Source organism: Pogoniulus pusillus, chromosome 39 (genome assembly GCF_015220805.1).
Source record: "Pogoniulus pusillus isolate bPogPus1 chromosome 39, bPogPus1.pri, whole genome shotgun sequence".
NCBI lineage: Eukaryota > Metazoa > Chordata > Aves > Piciformes > Lybiidae > Pogoniulus > Pogoniulus pusillus.
The window spans coordinates 6,534,178-6,554,594 of NC_087302.1; the positions used below are offsets into that span (position 1 = coordinate 6,534,178).

At 58.5% G+C, this 20,417-nt stretch overlaps 1 protein-coding gene across 1 annotated transcript; it reads left to right on the plus strand.

Moving 5' to 3' along the window:
• Positions 1 to 880: 880 nt before the first annotated feature.
• Positions 881 to 20,417, plus strand: WNT2B (Wnt family member 2B). The gene is made up of 5 exons (XM_064173408.1): positions 881 to 1,422; positions 14,793 to 15,013; positions 16,598 to 16,875; positions 17,637 to 17,901; positions 19,301 to 20,417. Exons 1-5 carry the CDS (start codon positions 1,259 to 1,261, stop codon positions 19,528 to 19,530), a joined length of 1,158 nt encoding a protein of 385 aa, XP_064029478.1. The 5' UTR covers positions 881 to 1,258; the 3' UTR covers positions 19,531 to 20,417.

Below are 20,417 nucleotides of genomic sequence, written 5' to 3' on the forward strand. Positions count from 1 at the left end.
GGTGGTTAATGGTGCTTACAATGCCAGTAAATAATTAGGGATGCTGGGAAGCGCCAGCAATAAGAGGTTAACCATTGGAGCCTAACACCTGCTCACCTCTAGGCACCCCAGCCGCGCAGGGACCACACTGGGAAGAGGCTGCTCCCAGCTGAGGTTGGTCTTCATCAGCTACCAGCCAACGATTTTAGGGCAATGCATGAAGGAGAGCTTGGACCCAAGGGCAGCTCATCCACCGCCTCTCTCTTGTGCCACAGCTACAGCCAGCAGAGGTATGGCAGAAGTGAGAGAGCTCCCAGACAACCTGACCTGGAGTGGTGCCAGGGATGGGGCATCTCCCACCTCTCTGGGCAAACTGTTGGACATCACAGCCCCAGGGAGTGCGTGTCCCAAGCGCAGCGGCTGTACCCCTGTCCCCCAGGTGCTGGGGGCATCATCATCCCCAACACTCAGCCTCGGGGGAGCACTGACTGCCCCGACCGCTCCTGCTCGCCCCGGAGCCGGTGCCGATGGAGCCCCAGCGGTTTGCCGCCCTGCAGTGACACCTGGCGGGGGCCAAAGCGGCCCCAACCCCGGCCCCTAGCGTCCCGCAGAGCCTCCGAGACCCTTCCCCAGGCGCAACCCGACGGGGCGGCCGCAGCTGGCGGCTCCGCTCTGCATTCCCGGCGGCTGCGGGCGCGGGTGGTGGGAGCGGCCCCGGTGCGCGGCGGCGGGGGCAGGAGCGCGGAGGGGGCTGGTCCGACCTGCCCGGGGGGTGGGGGTCGGTCGGGCCGGAGCTGCGGCTCCGCGCCTCTGACTCTGCCCAATGAGAGCCCGCAGCACGCCGGGCGCCGGCGATATTTGGCCGCGGCCCCCGCGCTCCCGTCCCCAGAGCGTCCCCGTCCTTCGAGCAGGGACCTCCATGGCCCGGCCCGGACCCGTCGCCCGCCCTACACCTCCCGGGGGGAGCCGGCCCCGCTGAGCGCCCCGGACCGGGATCCCGCGGGGACCCCCACCACCGCCCAGCCCAACCCAGTCCAGCCCAGCACAGCCCGGTCCAGCCCAGCACAGCCCGGCCCGGCCCCGCCGCCCCCCGCGCAGCAGCATGTTCCCGGGAGCGGGGGCCCAGCCGGGGCTCGCTCAGCAGCGCGGAGCCGGCAGCCGCGCAGCGGGGCCGTGACGGGTAGTGCCCCACGAGGGGAGCGCGGGCAGGACCCCCTCCCCACCCCCGCCCCGCTCCTTCCCTGGTCATTTCTCGGTCTGGAGCCCGCCCCGGAGAGATATGCTCAGCCCAAACCGTCTGGAAGCGTCTCCTGGGATTGCCGTGGCCCCCGGGCGTGCGGAGTGCGGAGCCTTCCCTCGGACGGCGGGCGCGGCCCCGCGGCTCTGCCTGCCCCTGCTGCTGCTGCTGCTCGCCCTCACGCCCCGCGCCGACTCCTCGTGGTGGTGAGTGCCCGACACCGGGACCGGCATGGGGACGGGGATGGGGACGGGGATGGGGAACGCTGCCGGGAGCTGCGGCAGCGTCGGCGAGTGCGCAGCGAATCCCGCCGAGCCGGAGCCCGACGTGCGGCCCGGGGAGCCCGGCGAAGGGCAGCGGAAGCCAATGGAGAGCGGCCGGGGCTGAGCGGGTGCCCTGTACCCCTCGCGCCGCCGGTGCCGGTCCTAGCCGGGAGCCCAGCGGCAGGACGGCTTTGGGGCTACCCCCGTCTCCACCTGCGCGGCGGCGGCAGCCCCGAGTCCCGGGGAAGCGGCGGAGTAGGAGCTGCCGTCTCCCGGAGCCGGTACCGAGGCTTTCTCCGGGGCGCAGCCGCCGCGGTCCCCGCGCCCCGAAAGCACCGCCGCGCGTTTGTCCTCTGGGGTCCCCCCCCGGCTCCCGCCGGGCTAAAGACGCTGGGACACCCACCCCTCCTTCCAGTTCTCTGCGGGCAGGGCAAGGACAGGGGTTTAGAGCTGGCAAGCGGCAGGCTCAGCGAGCAGCTCCCCGGATCCACCCGCAGCAATCCGGTGATCCTAGCGGAGATGCTGGCGGAGCTGCCGGGTCGTTGCGGGCTTCGGCTTCGCCCCGTGAATTGTGTCACAGCTTCTCTGAGCGAGGAAGCTGCCGCTGGCCCTTGCTGGGATGAGATGAGGCTCTGAGCAGCCAGAAATGATGCCACAGGAATAGCAGCCTTCTAGAAATTCATCACCTCCAGTCCCAGAGGCTCGAACAATGAAAATCCCTGTGCAGAATGAGAGTAATTGGGGAAAACAACGGCTGTGGGGTTTTGGAAGCCACCCCGAGCTGCTTCAGTAGCTCGGTAACACGGGTGAAAACAGCAGCCTGCTGCAGAGAAGTTCTCAGTGGCCCCCACCCTGTGAAAGTTCTCTCTGATCTTGTGGAGAATGCTGTTTTCCACCCAGGCTCATCATCATTAGCACATCACAGTGGGTGAAGCAGAGCTTAGTTAAATTCATCCCTCCTACCGCAGAGCAAGAGCGCTGCTTTCTGGAATTCCTCAGCTACCGTGGAGCATGCTAGAAGGGCCTGTGAGCACTTCAGAGTGGGGCTGATAGCACAAGCATGCCCAGGGTTTGAGAGCACGTCTGGGCACGCAGCGGTCATGGCCAGGCTGGCATCCCTGGCACAGCCGTTCCAGGGTGATATGCAGGGCTGGGAGGGAGTGAGGAGTCCAGAGAATGTGCTGCTCAGGCAGTGGGATGCAACCAGGCACCAAAGTGGATGGTGTGAGGAGAGCCCTCATCCCAAGAGCAGCACAGGGGGGGCACCTAGAATGCAAACTAGGAATGGCAAAGCCAAACCTTGCCATACCCAGAAGAGATCTCCCACAGCCAGATCGGCTCACGAGGAACTGAAATCACTGGTGAGAAAATGAGTCACCACAGGCAAGTGTCAGGTCGATGCAGGCACTGTCCTGGCCTCAGCCCCAGATCTGCCCCCACCCATCAGCGTTGGCGCAGGCAGGGCTGCATCTGTGTGAGGATGATGTGGCTGATGTGCTACATGCTGAGGGAGGAAGGAAGGAGGGGAAGAAGGAGAGAAGGAGGGAAGGAAAGGAGGAAGGAAGGGTCGGTCTTAGGGCAGCAGTGGAGTTGGAATCTTTGATTTTGTTGTGGAGGAGGCTTGCTAGAGCTGCCCAGTGGTGCATGGGGTAAAAGCAGCTGGAGAAAGATAAGGTATTGAGTAGTGCCCAGAGCTGGGCTGTGGTAACAGATCTGGGCACCTTGCTGGAGGGTGAAAATGATTCCTTTAAGAGAAGTGTGAAAAACATCTCTTCCCTTGCTGTTCTACCTCACTTTCCCCATAACAACTCTGCCGTGGTCTCTGCCCTAATCCCCAGTGCACGTCTCTTCCCCGCAGGCGGGAGGGAATCCAGCCGCGGTCCAAGCCCCAGTAGCTGTGGCTTACTGGGAAGAAGCTGAATTTAGCTCCTGTGGTGACTTGTGTTCACGGCTTGCAGACCCACTCCCGGGCTGGCAGCTTCTCCCTGGAAGGAGAAAGGCTCTCCTTGGCCAGGGAGTGGCCGGGCAGGGTTTCTCTGAGTGCTGTCAGCAAGGAGAATTGGTCCCAAGGACCTGGAGTGTGGCAACATCATGGAATCATAGAATCTTAGAATCATAGAATCCTAGAACCATAGAATGAGAGGATCATAGACTTAGAGAATCACAGAATCATAGATTTGCAGAATGACAGAATGTCAGGGGCTGGAAGAGACCTCCCAAACCTCACCCAGTCCAACCCCCCTGCAGAGCAGGATCGTTTATACCAGATCACACAGGAACACATCCAGAAGGGTTTGAATATCTTCAGAGAGGGAAACTCCACAACCTCCCTGGGCAGCCTGTTCCAGGGTTCTGTCACCCTCACAGGGAAAAAAAATCCTTCTCATGTTTAAGTGAAACTTCCTCTGCCTCATCTTCCACCATTGCCCCTTGTCCTGTCATCAGGCATCACCCAGCAGAGCCTGGCTCCAGCCTCCTGGCACTCACTTATAAACATTGATGAGGTCTTGATGAGGACTTCAAAGAATTAATTGCCACTCAAACTTGTTGAGCTCTCAAGTTCATAGAATCATAGAATCAAGCAGGTGGGAAGAGAGCTCCAAGCTCATCCAGCCCAACCTAGCCCCCAGCCCTGCCCAACCAACCAGACCATGGCACTAAGTGCCCCAGCCAGGCTTGGCTTCAGCACCTCCAGGCACAGCCACTCCACCACCTCCCTGGGCAGCCCATTCCAATGCCAATCACTCTCTCTGCCAGGAACTTCCTACCAACATCCAGCCTAGACCTCCCCTGGCAGTTCAGGTTTTCAGCCTCTCTTCCCCTTCTGCAGAGCAGAACGTTCCTGGGCGAAGCCCTCAGCGAAGTGAGCGCCGTGCAGGGGCTGTGCCAGCCCTGCCCAAAGAGCCTGTTGAGATGGGATTTGTGCTCTGCTGAAAACGGTTTCACCCAGCTGTGATTTGGGAAAAAGTTGTTCAGTGATTTAAGGAGGTTTCCAAGCAGCTCCTGATATTCCAGTGGATGCATTTGGTGGTGCATCATCGCTCCTTATTTTTATTATTATTGCCAAATTCTTCTAGGGATTCACACACAATAAACTTGTGGAAATAGAGGAAATGCTTCTCATTTTCAGAGCTGGCTTTTAAAGTAGATTAATAAGGGGGGGGGGAGGGGCGAAATAAAAGGGTCAGTTTTGATCACAGTCTACTAGGAGGAAATATCAACCAAATGTTTCTTCTAAACAACTGCAAATTATTCATTTGAAGCAACTTCTGCCCACGCTGCCTCGCAGCATCCCCAGGAATTGGCCCTCTTGGTGCTCAGAAAAGCGTCCCTGGGTGTCTGCGTGTGGCTAGGCTGGAAGCACAGGGCAGAAGGGAGAGGCTCAGCCTGGCGCGGCTGTGCTCAGTGACACCGCTTGAACCCCGAGGCCACGCTGCCCAGCAGTGGGACGTGCAGGCGTGGGGAGCAGCATGGGTGCAGAAGCACTCCCGAGCTGCCACGTGTTACTTAGCAACAAAAACACGGATGGAAATTAAGATGGAATGTGATGGGAAAATCCCTAAATCCCGTTTACACTGGCGTGCAGTCGAGCAGGGAGAGCAGCACCGACAGGGGCTGGCAGGGCTGTGCCCTGCGAGGGGACGCCGAGCCCCGAGAGCGGCCTCTGGAATTCCTGCTGCAAGATTGTGGGAGATGAAGCCAATGTTGCTTCTAAACATCAACTGTGCAATAAACAAACTCGGTGTAAATAACTAAGTAGGAGTTTACTCGCTATGGAGAGCCCGGCTGGCTGCTCTGGTGTGGAAAGCCATTTGAAATGGAAGGTTTGGTTAGAGAAGAATGTACACAAAGGCGTCTGCACACACCCCCTGCACCCCACCCTCACACATAGCTGCCTGCTGCAAGCCCACACCAGCCCCCCCCACCACCTCCTCCCGCCCCCCCAGTCCCCCCCCAGCACACCAAATCCTCGTTAGCTAACTTGTTTATTGCTAACCACAGCCCTTGGAAACTACAAATATTTAATTTCATCTGGCATTGGAACAGATGGGAGGCATCAGGCTCCCAAAGAGATAAAACAAATCTGTGCAAGGAAGACCGGCGGAGGTCAGGGAGTGTGCAAGAACCTGGTAGCCACGTGGGGATCCTCAGGGCATAGGTGGGCTGCTGGGAAGCTGCTGCAGCCTGGGGAGTGATGCCCAGATGGGCACTGTCTTAGGGATGCTCTGGTTCAGGGTTAAGCAGCAGCTGCCCTCTGGCTGCCTTCCTCAGCCGGGGAAGGAGGTCTGTGTCCAGGGCAGAGGACTTGGCCCTCAAAGGTCCCTTCCAACCGAGAGTGCTCCATGATTCATGGGAAGGTAGAACACACCAATGGCAAATTACAGACAAAGGGACTCACTGCACCCTGTGTGTTAGAGCTGGTGTCAGGCTTCTGCCAAGGACTTGATGGACCTCCCCTGTTGCAGGTGGGGAACCTCAAGGCATAGGTGAGCTGCTGAGAAGCTGCTGCAGCCTGGGGAGCAATGCCCAGACGGGCACTGTCTTAGGGATGCTCTGGTCCAGGGTTAAGCAGCAACTGCCCTCTGGCTGCCTTCCTCAGCCAGGGAAGAAGGTCTGTGTCCCCCCCACAAAGGGGACCCACTGCACCCTGCGTGTTAGAGCTGGTGTCAGGCTCTTGCCAAGGACTCGGCAGACCCTCCTGGTGCAGGTGGAGAAGGGATGTTCCCACCAGCACGGGTAGGAAGGAGCAGTGCTCCTGCAGCTGGTGCTCTCCGGGGGCTGTCGTGTGTTTGTGTGCTGGGTCCCGGGGCAGGTGCAGTGGACAGGCACAAGGAGCGATGGAAAACGGAGCCACACTTATGGGTGGTTGTGGGATAGAGGAGAGAGGGGCTGATTTAAGCAGGCATCACTCTGAGGTGTGTGGGAGGGGAAATAGCATCAGCAGGAATGTTTGAAATCAAGCCAAGGTTAAGACAGCTGCACGGAGGAGCTCTGCAGCTGGCCAGGTAACGGAGGTGCTGCTGCCTCCCCCCTGTGCCAGCCTCAGTTGGGCAGCCCCCAGGAGGGCTTCGCTGGCAGAAGGTCTCAGCAGCTCACACGGTGGCTGTGAAGGTCATACTGGCAGAAGGTCCTAGCAGCCCATGCAGTGGCTCTGAGGGGCACAGTGGCAGAAGGTCCTAGCAGCATACACTGTGGCTGTGAGGGTCACACCTGGCAGACGGTCCTAGCAGCTCACACTGTCCCTGAGGGCTGCGTGTCCACAGCTTCCGTTGCCATCCTGGAGCAGGGGATTGGAACCAGACAATCCCTTCCAAGCCAGACCACTCTAGGACCCCCTCCTCCACACATGCCCCCACTGCCAAGCAGCTCCTCATCTCCCCATTGCCAGGCAAGGGCTGTCAGAGGCGAGGCAGCAGGAGGACAGCACAGCTCTGCCAGGGGAGGTGGCGGTGCGCAGCGCTCGGGGGAGCTGGGAGGGCTGGCGGCGGCCGCACGTTCGCTGCTGCGGAGAGCGCTTTGCGTGGCAATAAAAGCAGGAGGTCAGCGACCGGGAAGTCTTTATCCCGAGGAGCTTGCAGCTCAGCTGGCTGGGCAGCCACACCATGAAAAAGCAGTTTTAAAGTAACGTCAGGCTGATGGAGAGTGACCCCTGTGGCCTTTGCAGCAGCCCTGGTGTTCCTGGTCGGGACGGTGGAACAGATGGGTTCCCTCAGTCACTCGGCGCCCTTAGGATGATCCTAATCGTGTGCCTTAGTTCATTTTTCACTGGGGTCACTTTCACCTAGAGGAAATCTTCCTGACAAAGAAATGCAGCAGGGCAAAAAAAGCCTTTCTGCTCTTCCAGACTCATTAGCTTCTCCTCTTGCTAACAGAGGTGCCAGCACTGCCTGCAGCCCACCGTGAGGAGTGCTGGGCTGGGTTCTGTGCCAGCCCTCAGCCTCTCCCCTTAGCACCTCATGCCCAGCAAGCAAGATATGGCATGGATGAGAGAAGAATCATCCATTCTGCTTTACCATCAGAGACTCTCTTTCCTCCACACCCCTTAGCAAAGTGCTTTGAGGTTTGGGGAGAGCAAACAAAAAGACAAGAGAGGATACTTCAGGATAAAGCCCATTTTTCATGGGCACTTTGTATTGTCTGCCTACAGCAGCCCTGAGGAACAGCTTCCACCCAGCACTGAGCTAGGTCTTGGGCAGTGTTGCAAAGGCAGCAGGGTCCTTTTCTCCCTGTGCTGTTGTAATCTCCCACCCTCATGAGGGATTTGCTGCTCACCTGAGGGATGTCCTGCACATCCCACGTCCTGCTTCGGACCACACCCAGGCTTCCCAAGTCACCTGTGACACAAGATGCTAACAGCAAACCTGAGGTGCTCAGCAGGGTCCAGCTCCCCAGGAACACAGACACTGCATCCCACAGAGGTGCAGGAAAACCACAGAAGGGACTCTGACAAGGAACTAAAGGCACCCAACTGGGAAAAAAGGGTGAGATGCAAGAAGCAGAAAGATCTTGGTGCAGAGAATGAGAAACCTACCCCTTGACTGGCAGTGGTAGTGGCTGAGCATTATGATACTAAACATTATTCAAGTGAGACTAACACTCTCACCACACAGAGTGGTGGCTCTAAGTGAGGAAATTAGGACTATTAATCATTCCAAGGCGTTAACAATTCCAGCAGGCCAGGATGGCCCCGTTCCCAGTGGGGCTTAATCAAATACTAGGGGGTTTATAATAATAAAATAGCATCTCAGATGTCTGTAGCACACCCATGACACACACCTTGCAACCCAGAGTGCTATAAATTGTCTGCCCACAGCCAGGGAGAGCAGAGGAAGGGAAGTGCAGCATCCTTGGGAAGTATGCGAGGAACTTGAGGAGGTGAAAGGCTGCCAGGCACAGTGGAATTCGCTCTTAATCAGGCAGGGAGGCAGGGATGTTGGATCTGATCCTATCTGCTAGAGGTGTCTCCAGTTGCTGCCTGGGGCTTTCCAGACTCCCACCGAGACACAGATTTGGTGTTGGCTCAGTGGGACTGGGAAGAGAGCTGAAGCCAAGAGAGTTTGGCTCCTAGTTTGACCTCTCGGGACTGCCAGTGTGGTCACAAGAGCCGCAGTGGCTGGAGTCAGTTTGCTCAGGGGAAGGACGCTGGCAGCTTGTGATGCCACCAAGATGCCAGCCCATGCCCTGGTCTCACCCTCAGCAGAGCTCTTGGAGCAAAAGCAAGGAAGCTTTGTGCAAACCCAGTTCACAGCCCCAGCCTGGGGGATTGCACAAGAAGCTGAGCATCTCCCACCCAGGGAGACAGGAAGCAAGGCAGCACCACCTGGCCCAGCACTGATCTGAGAGGAGAGAAGGGGCACAGCCAGACCACACTTCACCTGAGTATGGACAAGGGGAACTCTGGGGGCTTCACAGCACTGAATCTGCAGACAGACAGAGGAAACCCCAGCACTGTGATGGTGGAACCTAAACCCCTGCCAGGCCACCCCTCCCAGGGCTGTCTCAGGAGCAGGAGGCATTCACAGGTGACCACAGCAGGTTCAGGAGCAGTGCTGCAGGCCACGTCCGGAGTTGGGACCAAGTCCCATTTAGAGCTCAGCTCATGGACATCTGCTGGTACTGGTGGCCTGTGGAGGGTCTCAGAGCTCAGCCTTTCTTCATGGTGCTGAGAGCTGCACATGGCAGGCAGTCAGTGGCCATCAGAGGGCATAGCACTGAGGTGCAGCTTGTCGTGGCCAGGAAGACCATCTTGGTGCTTTCCTTGCTGCTTGATCTTTTGTTTTCCTTTATTGGTTTGAGTATGGCTTGGTCAAGTTCAGAGCCCCAAGCACTGCACTGCATGAACTGCCAGGCTGCCTCATCTCATCTCCTTACCCTGAGGAGAGAAGAGCCACTTTTGCTCTGCCACTGAACCATAAGCTACAGACAGGTGGCAAAGCAGTTTCAGGATCCTTGGGAAGACAGAAGCTGCAGGAAGAAGATCTGTTAAACCTGCCCATTCCTTTGCAGCCATGAGCTGTCCCTGCACTAACAGGTGCCCATGAGGAAGCCTCATGCCTCAACTCTTGCATGTCACAGCTGTGGAGGCCCTGGCTAGTGCCAGGGACACCCAGAGCCACCCTAGCTGAGTTTCCTCATGCCTGGGGCCTGCCTTACTCCATCACCAGAACTGCTTGCATGGGCATCCTTTTCCCAGCATAGAGTTAACTTGCATGAGTGCCTTGGTAAGGCTCAGTTAGTGTCAGTCATGGAATCACTCATCTCAAGTTGTGCCTCTACTGCTGCTGATTCAGCCACAGTTTCACCACCCTGGGCACTTCCAGCATCTCAGCAGCTGTTTAAATTCTAAAGCAGGGCACAAATTTTCCCATTCTGAGATTTGCCCAAGTGGCAATCCCAAACCTGTCCCTTTTGAAATCAAGCAGTGCTCAAATTGATGAGTTTTGGGGGTTAGGTTTTTCTTCAGAGCAATCCCCAGGACCCCATGAACATTTCTTCTAGCAGCTGGGGAACCACCCCCCAGCTCCACAGCCAGCCTGCTCCCCTAGCTAGGCTAACGCTGACCTGCCTGGGGCTGGCCCAGGCTGCCCAGGAGTTCTGCTGTCTCCCGGCGGAGGAGCTCTCATCTGCCTGTGCTAAGGTGCTCTGGGCTCTGGCCATGCTCCTGCCATGCTCCTGCCATGCTCCCACTGCCTCCCCAGGAGTACTGGGTCTTTTGGTCTCTCCTGTTAAAGATCTCAGCAGCTGGGGAGAGGCACACAGATTCAGAAAGATTCCAGCCCTCTAAAGACAGAGAAGAAACAAGAGCTGCTCCTTGGGACAAGATGCAGCAGATCCCGCATGCAGCTGCAGGGATCCCCTCCTAGCCCGCAGGGAAGAGGGAGGAGAGCATCCACTGGGAGGAGAGCTCTCAGCTGCTCAGGCTTCCACCAGAGCAGAGCTGAGGGCAGAGACACGCCACTGGCCGCAGGCTTCTGCGAGAGCAACCCGAGGAGCCTGCGAGCCCTGAGGGAAGTCGGGCAGGCGGCGATGGGAAGTGCGGGAGCAGGACACACAGCTCCGAGTCCAGCCATGGTCAGGGCTTAGCACAAGATCTCTGCTGCCAAGTAAATAGATGCGGCTGCCTCTGATTTGCGTGTTTATCTTAGAAGCAATTTAGGTTTCTCCTTGTTTACAAGAGCCGAAGTCAGCAGACTCTTAGAATAAGAACCACAACTGGGAGCCAAGATGTGACAGTTGTCTCCTGTTCCCCCGAGCATCGCAGCGGCCGTGCTCCGAGCTCTTGGGAAAGAGCCTCAGCTGCATCCCTGCTCCGAGCTGTTGGGAAAGAGCCTCAGCTGCATCCCTGCTCCGAGCTGTTGGGAAAGAGCCTCAGCTGCATCCCTGCTCCGAGCTGTTGGGAAAGAGCCTCAGCTGCATCCCTGCTCCGGGCTGCTGGGAAAGAGCCTCGGCTGCATCCCTGCTCCGGGCTGTTGGGAAAGAGCCTCGGCTGCATCCCTGCTCCGAGCTGTTGGGAAAGAGCCTCAGCTGCATCCCTGCTCCGGGCTGTTGGGAAAGAGCCTCGGCTGCATCCCTGCTCCGGGCTGTTGGGAAAGAGCCTCGGCTGCATCCCTGCTCCGGACTGCTGGGAAAGAGCCTCGGCTGTATCCTTGCTCCAGGCATTGTGAAAGAGCCTGAGCTGCTTCCCTGCACAGGCTGTTGGGAAAGAGCTTCGGCTGCATCCCTGCTCCGAGCTGTTGGGAAAGAGCCTCAGCTGCATCCCTGCTCCGAGCTGTTGGGAAAGAGCCTCGGCTGCATCCCTGCTCCAGGCATTGTGAAAGAGCCTGAGCTGCTTCCCTGCACAGGCTGTTGGGAAAGAGCTTCGGCTGCATCCCTGCTCCGGACTGTTAGGAAAGAGCCTGAGCTGCATCTCTGCTCTGGACTGTTAAGAAAGAGCCTGAGCTGCTTCCCTGCTCCGGACTGTTAGGAAAGAGCCTCGGCTGCATCCCTGTAGCTGCTGTGGGCTGCTGTGGGGAGGAGGGCAGGGAGCAGCAGGGCTGAACGCAGGCTCTGGAAGCACTTTGCTCTGCAAGCTGAAGGCACCGACCTCTGCCGCTGCTGCTGCACGAATCGGGAAGGGAGGACAGGAGCTGGGATCTGATGTCCGTGTGGCAGCAGAGTGAGTCCCACAGCTCCGGGGCTCACATCCATCTCCCCTAGGAGCCGATGGGAAGTGCAGTGAGGTTGGGATTGCAGGTGGATTTGCAAGGAATAACTGATGCAGCATCCTGCAGCCAAGGGCTGTCTGAGGGGTCGATGCCAGCCCCTCTCCAGGCTGAGCAAACAGACACCAGGACTTTACAGGAGGCAAAATCCTAAGGAACCCTGTCTGGCGAGCTAGGCACTGGTATCCCCCCACACACCTGACTTACTTCCTCCCTCCATCCCGGCACTCACAGCCTGCTCCTGCCTCTCCTGACCTGCAGAAGCCCAGATGGGAGCAAATTCAAGCATCAGGAGCAGTTTTCTCTCACAGGCTTTGCTGAACTGGGGATTTTTTGGTCTTTCTTTCAGCTATAAAAGTGTAGATTCCTCCCCCCCAGAGTGCAGCACTCTGCCACTTCCAGCAGAGCCGCCTGATTTTAAGCTGCAAGTTCTGATAAGGCAGTTGAGGACCTGTCAGAACATTCATTGTCCTGCCTCTTGCAGTGCTTTTCAAATGTCACAGGCTTTTAGGAATCAAATCGGAAGGGGAGCTTTAATCAATCCAAAACAAATGTTTGGGCTTGGATTTTTTTTTTTCCCTTCCCCTCCCAAATTTCTGCTTGGCAGAGGTTTCCTTGTTCCCTGTCACGCTCCATTTCAGAGTGACTGAGGAAATGGAAGATCTGTGGCTCACCAGGACCGCCGCAGCCCGTCCAAGGCACGTGAGGAATTGTGTGTCCCCCCCCTCCTTGTTGTGCCATGCTGCTTCCCAGCACCGCAGCAATCACGGGGTGGCTTTCGGGACATCGTCTCTGGCAAGAGAACCTGCTGGCAGCACAGCAAATGCGCTGCCGGTTTGCATTCCCCGAGCAAAGCGAGGTGCAGCCACTGACCGAGGATGCTGTGAGGTGCTCCCTCAGTGGTCGCTGCCCTTCGCTCTGCTTTCCTTCCACTTTCCCCTGCCGATAATGTTTGCTCTGATCTGGGTGTTTGGCAGGAGAATTAACGAGGCGTAATTAGCTCGGTGTGAAAAGGGAGTGCCTGGTGTTGTCTGGAGGCTTTGCCTTGATCTGTCTCCCAGGGCTGGGCTGGGCAGTGCTTTACCTGCCAGCTCACCTCTGCCCCCGTGTCTCCCCAGTGCCAGCGCTTATAGCCCACCAAAGCCCAGTGCCACAGCACGGGGGACAGGCAGGGGACAGAGTTCAGCCAAGGTTCCCAGTGAGGTGGCTCATCAAAGCCAGTCTTACCTTTTCCAGCTCTCCCAGCAGCTCTTTCCTCCAGCAAAGGGGACCTTTGGCTACTGCTGCAACCTCCATCCTGCAGCACCACTGGTTGCCAGCAGCCTCATCCCAGCTCCTGGCAGCCCAGGCAGGGACACATTTGCTGCCCCCATCCTCACTGGGAGCAGGAAAACTGGACAGAATGGATCCGAGGAGATGGAACCCAGCCATGCTTCCCACTGGGTCTCTGCAGCTCCACTGGAGGCTGCTGGCTCATGCCATTACCCTGCTGGTGGGTGCTTCTCAGCCCCCACAAGTGAGACAATTCAATGCCCACAGTTGGCATTCCATGATGAGTTTCTGTTGGCTCTTTTGTCCTGAATGGCTTCTGCCACCTCCCCGTGCCTCTGCTAGAGGGCAAGAGGCTGATGGGCACGATCTGAGTCACGCTTGCTGGCCCCCACTGGAGCTCTCAGAGCCATGGGGAGTTGAGTTTATTATCCTCAGCTCCAGCCCGGGATGACCTCCTGCTTCTGCCAGGGTTTAAACACAATATTGTGAACAAGGGAACAGATCCCCTCCCTCTCCCTGCTCCCAGACCTTCCCTGAGCCTGGAGCTGGAAGAAAGCACAGAACAAGGCCAGGGAGAGAGAGACAATGAAATAGTGCCCAAGCCTGTGGCTTTTGATTATTATTATTAAAGGAATTTTCTTACTTCCACTCTGGGGGGGTTGAAACATTTGAATCCCACCCAAACCTCATCCCTCCCAGGCAGAATCACAGCTGTGCACTCAGTGGCAAACTCCAGCCTCTGGCACCAGTGGCTGCTGCCCAGCTGGGGAGAGCAGGCAGCCCGGGGGTGGAAAGTTCCATGCTGTGCCCTTGTCCAGGAGGGTGTGAGGCTCTGGGGCATGCCTATGCCCATGGTTCTTGGCCAGTCCGTGTGAGGCTGTGGCTTGCACATTGTCCTTCTTGTCCCAGCTCCAGCCCTCTTTGCACCGCTGCAGGGAGGGGACCAGGGAGCCGGCAGGGCACAGGCAGGGCACAGGCAGGGCAGGAAGAACAGTGTAGCCCCCCCAGTTATCCAGCTCCAGGGCACCGTTATAACTGCTCACCACTGCAATACCTGCACAGAGGACTAGGAGTAAGAGTGAAAGGACTACAGCAGCGAGGGCTGAAGCTTGCCTCTCTTTCTCCCCTACCTGAGCATCACACAGTGCCTGTGTCAGGGCCTGTTGCTCTCAGAGCATGCCCCAGCCAGGTCACAGGCAGAAGCGATCACAGAGCCTGTGCTGGCAGCGCTGGGCTCAGCTGGACGTCATCCTGCTGTGCTCAGCAGAGCAGGGCTGGGGTGTAGGGAAGGGGCTGGGAGGAAGGTTTTGCACATCAGCAGGTTCCTTTGCTGCAGCCTCAGAGGCTCACAGAGAACCTGGCATTTCTGGGGTACAGACCCCAGGACCTGCAGCACCCACGGCTGGGTGCCTCTGGGTGCAGATGAGCTCCCCAGGGCCTCCCCCATTTTCCCCCACATTGATGCACATCCAGAGCTGAGCTTTGCCTGCCTCGGGCTGCTGCAGCTCGGGATTAGTTTGTCAAACACAAAGAGCAAATCCCAGCCATGGTGATGGCTCAGCAGTGCCCTGTCTGAACCCAGCACCCAGGCAGGTCTCACCCTGCTCCACAGCCGCCCAGCTCGCCCACACCGAGGGGATGCTGCAGGGAGGGCAGGTTGCTCAGGGGGAAATCCCCTCCAGAGGGCCCAGAGGAGCTGTGACACAGCTAGAAAGCAAAAGAGGGAGAGGGGGATTTGGGTGTAAGATCTCCCTCAGCAGGACGGGGCGCCGGGGAGCTGGCGCCCTGCGGGTTGCCCGACGGGCAGTGCCGTAACCTGGCCCCTTGTCTCTCTCGCAGGTACATCGGGGCGCTGGGCGCCAGGGTGATCTGCGACAACATCCCTGGGTTGGTGAACAAGCAGCGGCAGCTGTGCCAGAGGTACCCTGACATCATGCAGTCGGTCGGGGAGGGAGCCAAGGAGTGGATCCGCGAGTGCCAGCACCAGTTCCGGCACCACCGCTGGAACTGCAGCACCCTGGACCGGGACCACACAGTCTTCGGCCGGGTCATGCTGCGAAGTAGGTCCTGCCCCGTGCCCGCCCCACTGCCACACGCCCGCTCCCCCCTCTCGCCGAGCTGCCGTGCCCGGTGGCTTGGGTTACTCCCTTGGGAGAGCTTTGCCTTTCCCTGTAAATTAATCAAGCAGTAATGGGAGCAGAGCACCGCGTTTGGAATAGCTGCACCAGATGAGATGGAGCAGGGGGAGCACTGGGGGAGAATGGGGAAGGAGGAGACACCTCCGGAGAACAGGCTCCTATGTAAACAGTAATGGGATATATAAATATTTGGAGAGCAGGGTTGGCCAGGACTCAGCAGTTCACGTGGGAACTGGCTGTTCCCTCGCATGGCAGGGGAGGCAAGGCAGAGCTGCAGCTCCACTCCTCCCTTCGGCTTCCCAGGTGGAGCAGGACCAGGGCTGCAGGCATGCACCAGCCCTGCACCACTGTCTGGGCTCCGACCCTGCCCAGGAGAGACCTTCTCATTCCAGGTGAGGGCTGGATACAGGACAAGCAGGGATGGACCCATGGAAAGGCACCATGGGGAAGGATCAGAGGTAGTTGCAGAGCAGAAGCTGCACTGTGGGCCCCAGCTGCCCCGGGAGGGCTCCGGCGGCAAGCAGACCCCGGGAGGGGACGGGAGCCCTGGTGCCAACAGCAGCACTGCGGGACAGATGCTGCTGCTGCGCCCTGTGACGTGCTGGGGCGCATCCAGCCACGCGGCCTCCAAATCAAAGGCGTCTGGGAATAGCTGGGAGCAGCTCATCTGGAGGACATGTGAGGAGCTGGGGATGAGAGGTTTGCTCCCAGATAGTGGGGGGAAGGGGCAGCTGCCACGGGGCAGAGGACATGCTGAGCTGCAAGCCAGACCCCCGGAGAGGAGCCGGCCAGTGGGAAGGGAGCTGCGAGCTCTGGGGCACAGCACTCACCCTGCCTGGTCTCTGCCTCTTTGTCCTGCAACGGCAGCTTTGCTGTTGCCCCTGTCCTCTCCTGGCAAAGGATGGGGAATGATGAAAGCTCCTTGCCACAGCCCCATCCTGCGAGGCCCAAAGAGAGCTCTGCTGCCTTTGAAGTTGCTTTCAAAGGCTTCTTGGAAACGGAGAGGAGAATGGTTTTGATTTGCAGCATCTTTTACAGCGTTATAAAAACAGCTGCGAACTCGAAGCAGAGACATAAAATAGCAGCAGCAGCAGCAGCAAGCTGTGCCATGCAGGGAGAGCCCAGCCTGGCCACAGCCAGCACCAGCTGCCTCGCTTGGCACCCGATGCAGCTGAAGGGTGCTGGTGGGTCCTGCAGCCTCGGCACCAACAGGCGCCCACATAGCCTCTGAGCTGCAGGTCAGGGAGGGCAGCAAGTTGGGCAGCCCCGAGAGCAGCTCAGAACCAGCTGGCTGAGTGTGCAATTCCCCTTGGTCTGAGAGGTGCCAGCAGAGCCAAGGCTGGACTTGGTGGCCAGCAGAGATGGTTGGACTTGCCCAAGTGTGAGGTGGTCTCACCTCCAGCCGTGCAGGTGCTGCTGCACAGTGCCCTAGTCCTCGGTGGGCTGCAGGCGCCTGGCACAGCCTGGCAGGCTCACTCCCCATCCCTTTCTCTTTCCCCGCGGCAGGCAGCAGGGAGGCTGCCTTCGTCTATGCCATCTCCTCAGCTGGGGTGGTCTATGCCATCACGAGGGCCTGCAGCCAGGGGGACCTGAAGGCCTGCAGCTGCGACCCGCTCAAGAGAGGCCGCTCCAAGGACGAGCGCGGGGAGTTCGACTGGGGCGGCTGCAGCGACAACATCCACTACGGCATCCGCTTCGCCAAGGCCTTCGTGGATGCCAAGGAGAAGAAGGTGAAGGATGCCAGGGCCCTGATGAACCTGCACAACAACCGCTGCGGGAGGATGGTGAGTGCAGCCTTGCCCAGCTAGGGGTCCCACTGGCATCTCCACAGGGGAGCAGGCACTGGGAGCAGCTCAGGGGGTAGGAGCGGGACCCTGGGTGCCCACAGAGGGCAGGGTCTGCTGTGGATGGGGGCAGGATACTGCATTTGCTTTCCCAGTGCCCCCAGCACACTCTGCCAAGGGAGCAGCCCCATGGAGATTCACAGACTACGTCGGATTGGATATGATGACCTTTGAGGGTCCCTTCCAACTCCCCCTGCTGTCAGCAGGGACACCTCCAAGTAGTTCAGGCTGCCCAGGGCTCCATCAGTTCTTTGCCATGAGGGTGGTGGAACACTGGAACAGATTGCCCAGAGCAGTGGCTAAGGCAACATCCCTGGAGATACTCAAGGTGAGGCTCAACAGGGCTCTGAGCAACCTGATCTAGTGGAGGCTGTCCCTGCTGACAGCAGAGGGGTTGGACTGGATGAGCTTTGGAGGTTCCTTCCAACCCAGACCAGTCTATGATTCTATGGAGTGGATGTGGGACACATCAGGTGGATCAAGGGACAGCAGTGCCTTATTTACCTTTGCCCCCACACCTGCCCTTGCTGATGCTGGCACTAGTGACAGTGGGATTGCATCCCCCACGGGCAGCTCCCTCCCCTGAGGAGCCCTATCCCACTCAGCCAGGGCTGAAGGGCTGCGCTGGAGCCGAGCAGCCCCAGGTGCGGTGTCTGATGTCCGGGCCATGGCCACTCCCCACCCTGTCCCTCTTCCCACAGGCAGTGAAGCGTTTCCTGAAGCTGGAGTGCAAATGCCACGGGGTGAGTGGCTCCTGCACGCTAAGGACTTGTTGGCTGGCAATGTCAGACTTCCGGAAAACAGGAGACTACCTGAGGAAGAAGTACAACGGAGCCATCCAGGTGACGATGAACCAGGACGGCACCGGCTTCACGGTGGCCAACAAGAACTTCAGGAAGCCCACGAAAACAGACCTGGTGTACTTTGAGAACTCACCTGATTACTGCGTGATGGACAAGTCAGCAGGTAACCCACAAAGCTCTGCTCACTGCTCAGCTCTTCCTCCCCTCCCAACAGGCCAGCAGCTCCCAGCTCGCTCTCCAGCTCCACGCAGCAGCAGGTGCCGGCTCCAGCCGTGGGCACGGGGAAGAGGCCATGCAGGGTACCACCAAAGCTGCATCCCCAGCCAGCCTCACTGCTCGTGCTACAGCTGTGCCCTTAAGGCAAGCACAGGCTCTGCAGCCTCTTCCCAGCCCTTGGAGACCACTTTGTGGCATGTACCCTGGCAGAGGCAAGGAGGTTTCACTGCTGCCAGGGCAGCTGTGTCCAAGGTCACAGAATGTTAGGGGTTGGAAGGGACTTCCAGAGATCATTGAATCCAGCTCCCCTGCCAGAGCAGGATCACCCAGGGCAGGCTGCACAGGAACACATCCAGGCAGGCTTTAAAAGTCTCTAGAAAAGGAGACTCCACAACCTCTCTGGGCAGCCTGTTCCAGTGCTCCATCACCCTCACACTAAAGAAGTGTCTCCTTGTGTTGAGATGGAACCTCCTGTGTTGTAGCTCGTACCCACTGTTGCTTGTCCCATCACTGGGCACCAGTGAAACAAGCCTGGCACCTTCACCTCGTCTATATACATCTGAAGGGTGGGTGTCATTGATAAGATACTCTCTCAGCCCTCTCTAGCAGTTTAAACAGCTCCAAGTCCCTCAGTCCCTCCTCACTGGAGAGATGTTCCATTACTGTTGGCAGACTACAAACCCTCAGCATGGCAGGAGTTGGAAGGGACCTCTGTTACGAGCACAGGCTACAAGAGTTGGGGCTCTGAAGCCTGGAGAAGAGAAGGCTTCGAGGAGACCTTGGGGTGGCCTTCCAGTGTCTGAAGGGGGCTACAGGTGGGCTGGGGAGGGACTGTTGACAAGGTCTGGTAATGAGAGGAGGAGGAGGAATGGGTTTCAAGTGGCAGAGGGGAGATTTAAACTGGATATTAGGAAAGGGTTCTTTGCAGTGAGGGTGGTGAGACACTGGCACAGGTTGCTCAGGGAGGTTGTGGAGCACAGAATCACCCAAGGTGATCAAAGAATCACCTTGGGTGATTCTGTGCTCCACAACCTCCCTGGAGGTGTTCCAGACCAGGTTGGATGATGCCTTAAGTGACCTGCTCTAGCGGGACATGTCCCTGCCTTTGGCCAGAGGGTTGGAACTGGCTAAGCTTTGAGGTCCAACCTAAACCATCCTATCAGATCCCCCAGTCCAACCCCACTGCCAAAACAGAGTCACCTCCCAGCAGCCAGCCACAATCACTCCAGATCTTACTCAAACCTTACCACGGAGAACAGCTCCAGGGTTGGGGGTGGAGATGATGGAATAAGCACTCAAAAAGACAGAGAACGAAGCCCCTGAGCTGCTCTCCCTTCCCCCTGCAGGCTCCCTGGGCACGGCCGGGCGCGTCTGCAGCAAGCTGTCCCGCGGGACGGACGGCTGCGAGGTGATGTGCTGCGGGCGGGGGTACGACACCACCCGCGTCACCCGCGTCACCAAGTGCGAGTGCAAGTTCCACTGGTGCTGCGCTGTGCGCTGCAAGGAGTGCGAGGACACTGTGGACGTGCACACCTGTAAAGCACCCAAACGGGCCGAGTGGTTGGACCAGACCTGAACCCGACGGAGCACGGAGGGGGAAGAGGCTGCTGCTGCTGTCAGCCCCTGCCTTGCGATTTCATTTTTACACCCCGCCCCCGCCCGTCCCCAACTCTGTCCCCACCCTGTCCCCCACCCGACTCCTGCCCCGAGGGCTGCGATGTTCTGGGAGCTGTAGTTCGGCTGCATGGCTTTTATTTAATTCGTTCTGCAAAGCACTACAAGAGAGGACTACATTTCCCAGGAGGTACCGCGGACCCTTCCACTTGCTCAGCAACAGTAATCCCCCACCTAGCAGGAGTCTGCGAGCCTTGCTTCGACTGTGAACCTGCTGCTGCTGCCACCCTGGGTTCTCGTCTGCGCGGGGACGGTGCAGCCGATGCGGACTGGGGTGAGGACCGATCGTCGGGACGCAACGGCTGAGGACACCATGGCTGAGGGCACCTGCACCTCCCCAGAGAGCTTACCTTGCAGTTTCACCAGCAAAAACACCCCACTAGCTGAGAGCAACCCATTCCTGCAGGAAGCATCCTTGCTCTTCCCTTCTTTGCAAGGCCAAGGATGGGTGCCGCTGACCGTGAGACAGCTCCGGGATCTCCCCCTGGCAAACCCAGCGCTCACTGCTGACCCTGCTGAGCAGAGCAGCCTCTGCAGGAGGCTTCTCCCTGTCTCCCCGCGAAGGCGACGAGAGGAGCTGTAAATTGGGACTGAAACCCGAGGGACTGCACAAGGACAAGGGCCACTCCCCGCGGCTGGTGGCCACAGAGGGCTAAAGAAAGCAGAAGGAGTCTGTGAAGGTCCTGGTAGGTCCTGGAGCCAGACACCAGAGCGTCTCTGTAAAGCTCACCTGTATGTTGTGTATACTGCTTACTGTTTTAACTCCAAATTCATTATAAACCTGTATCA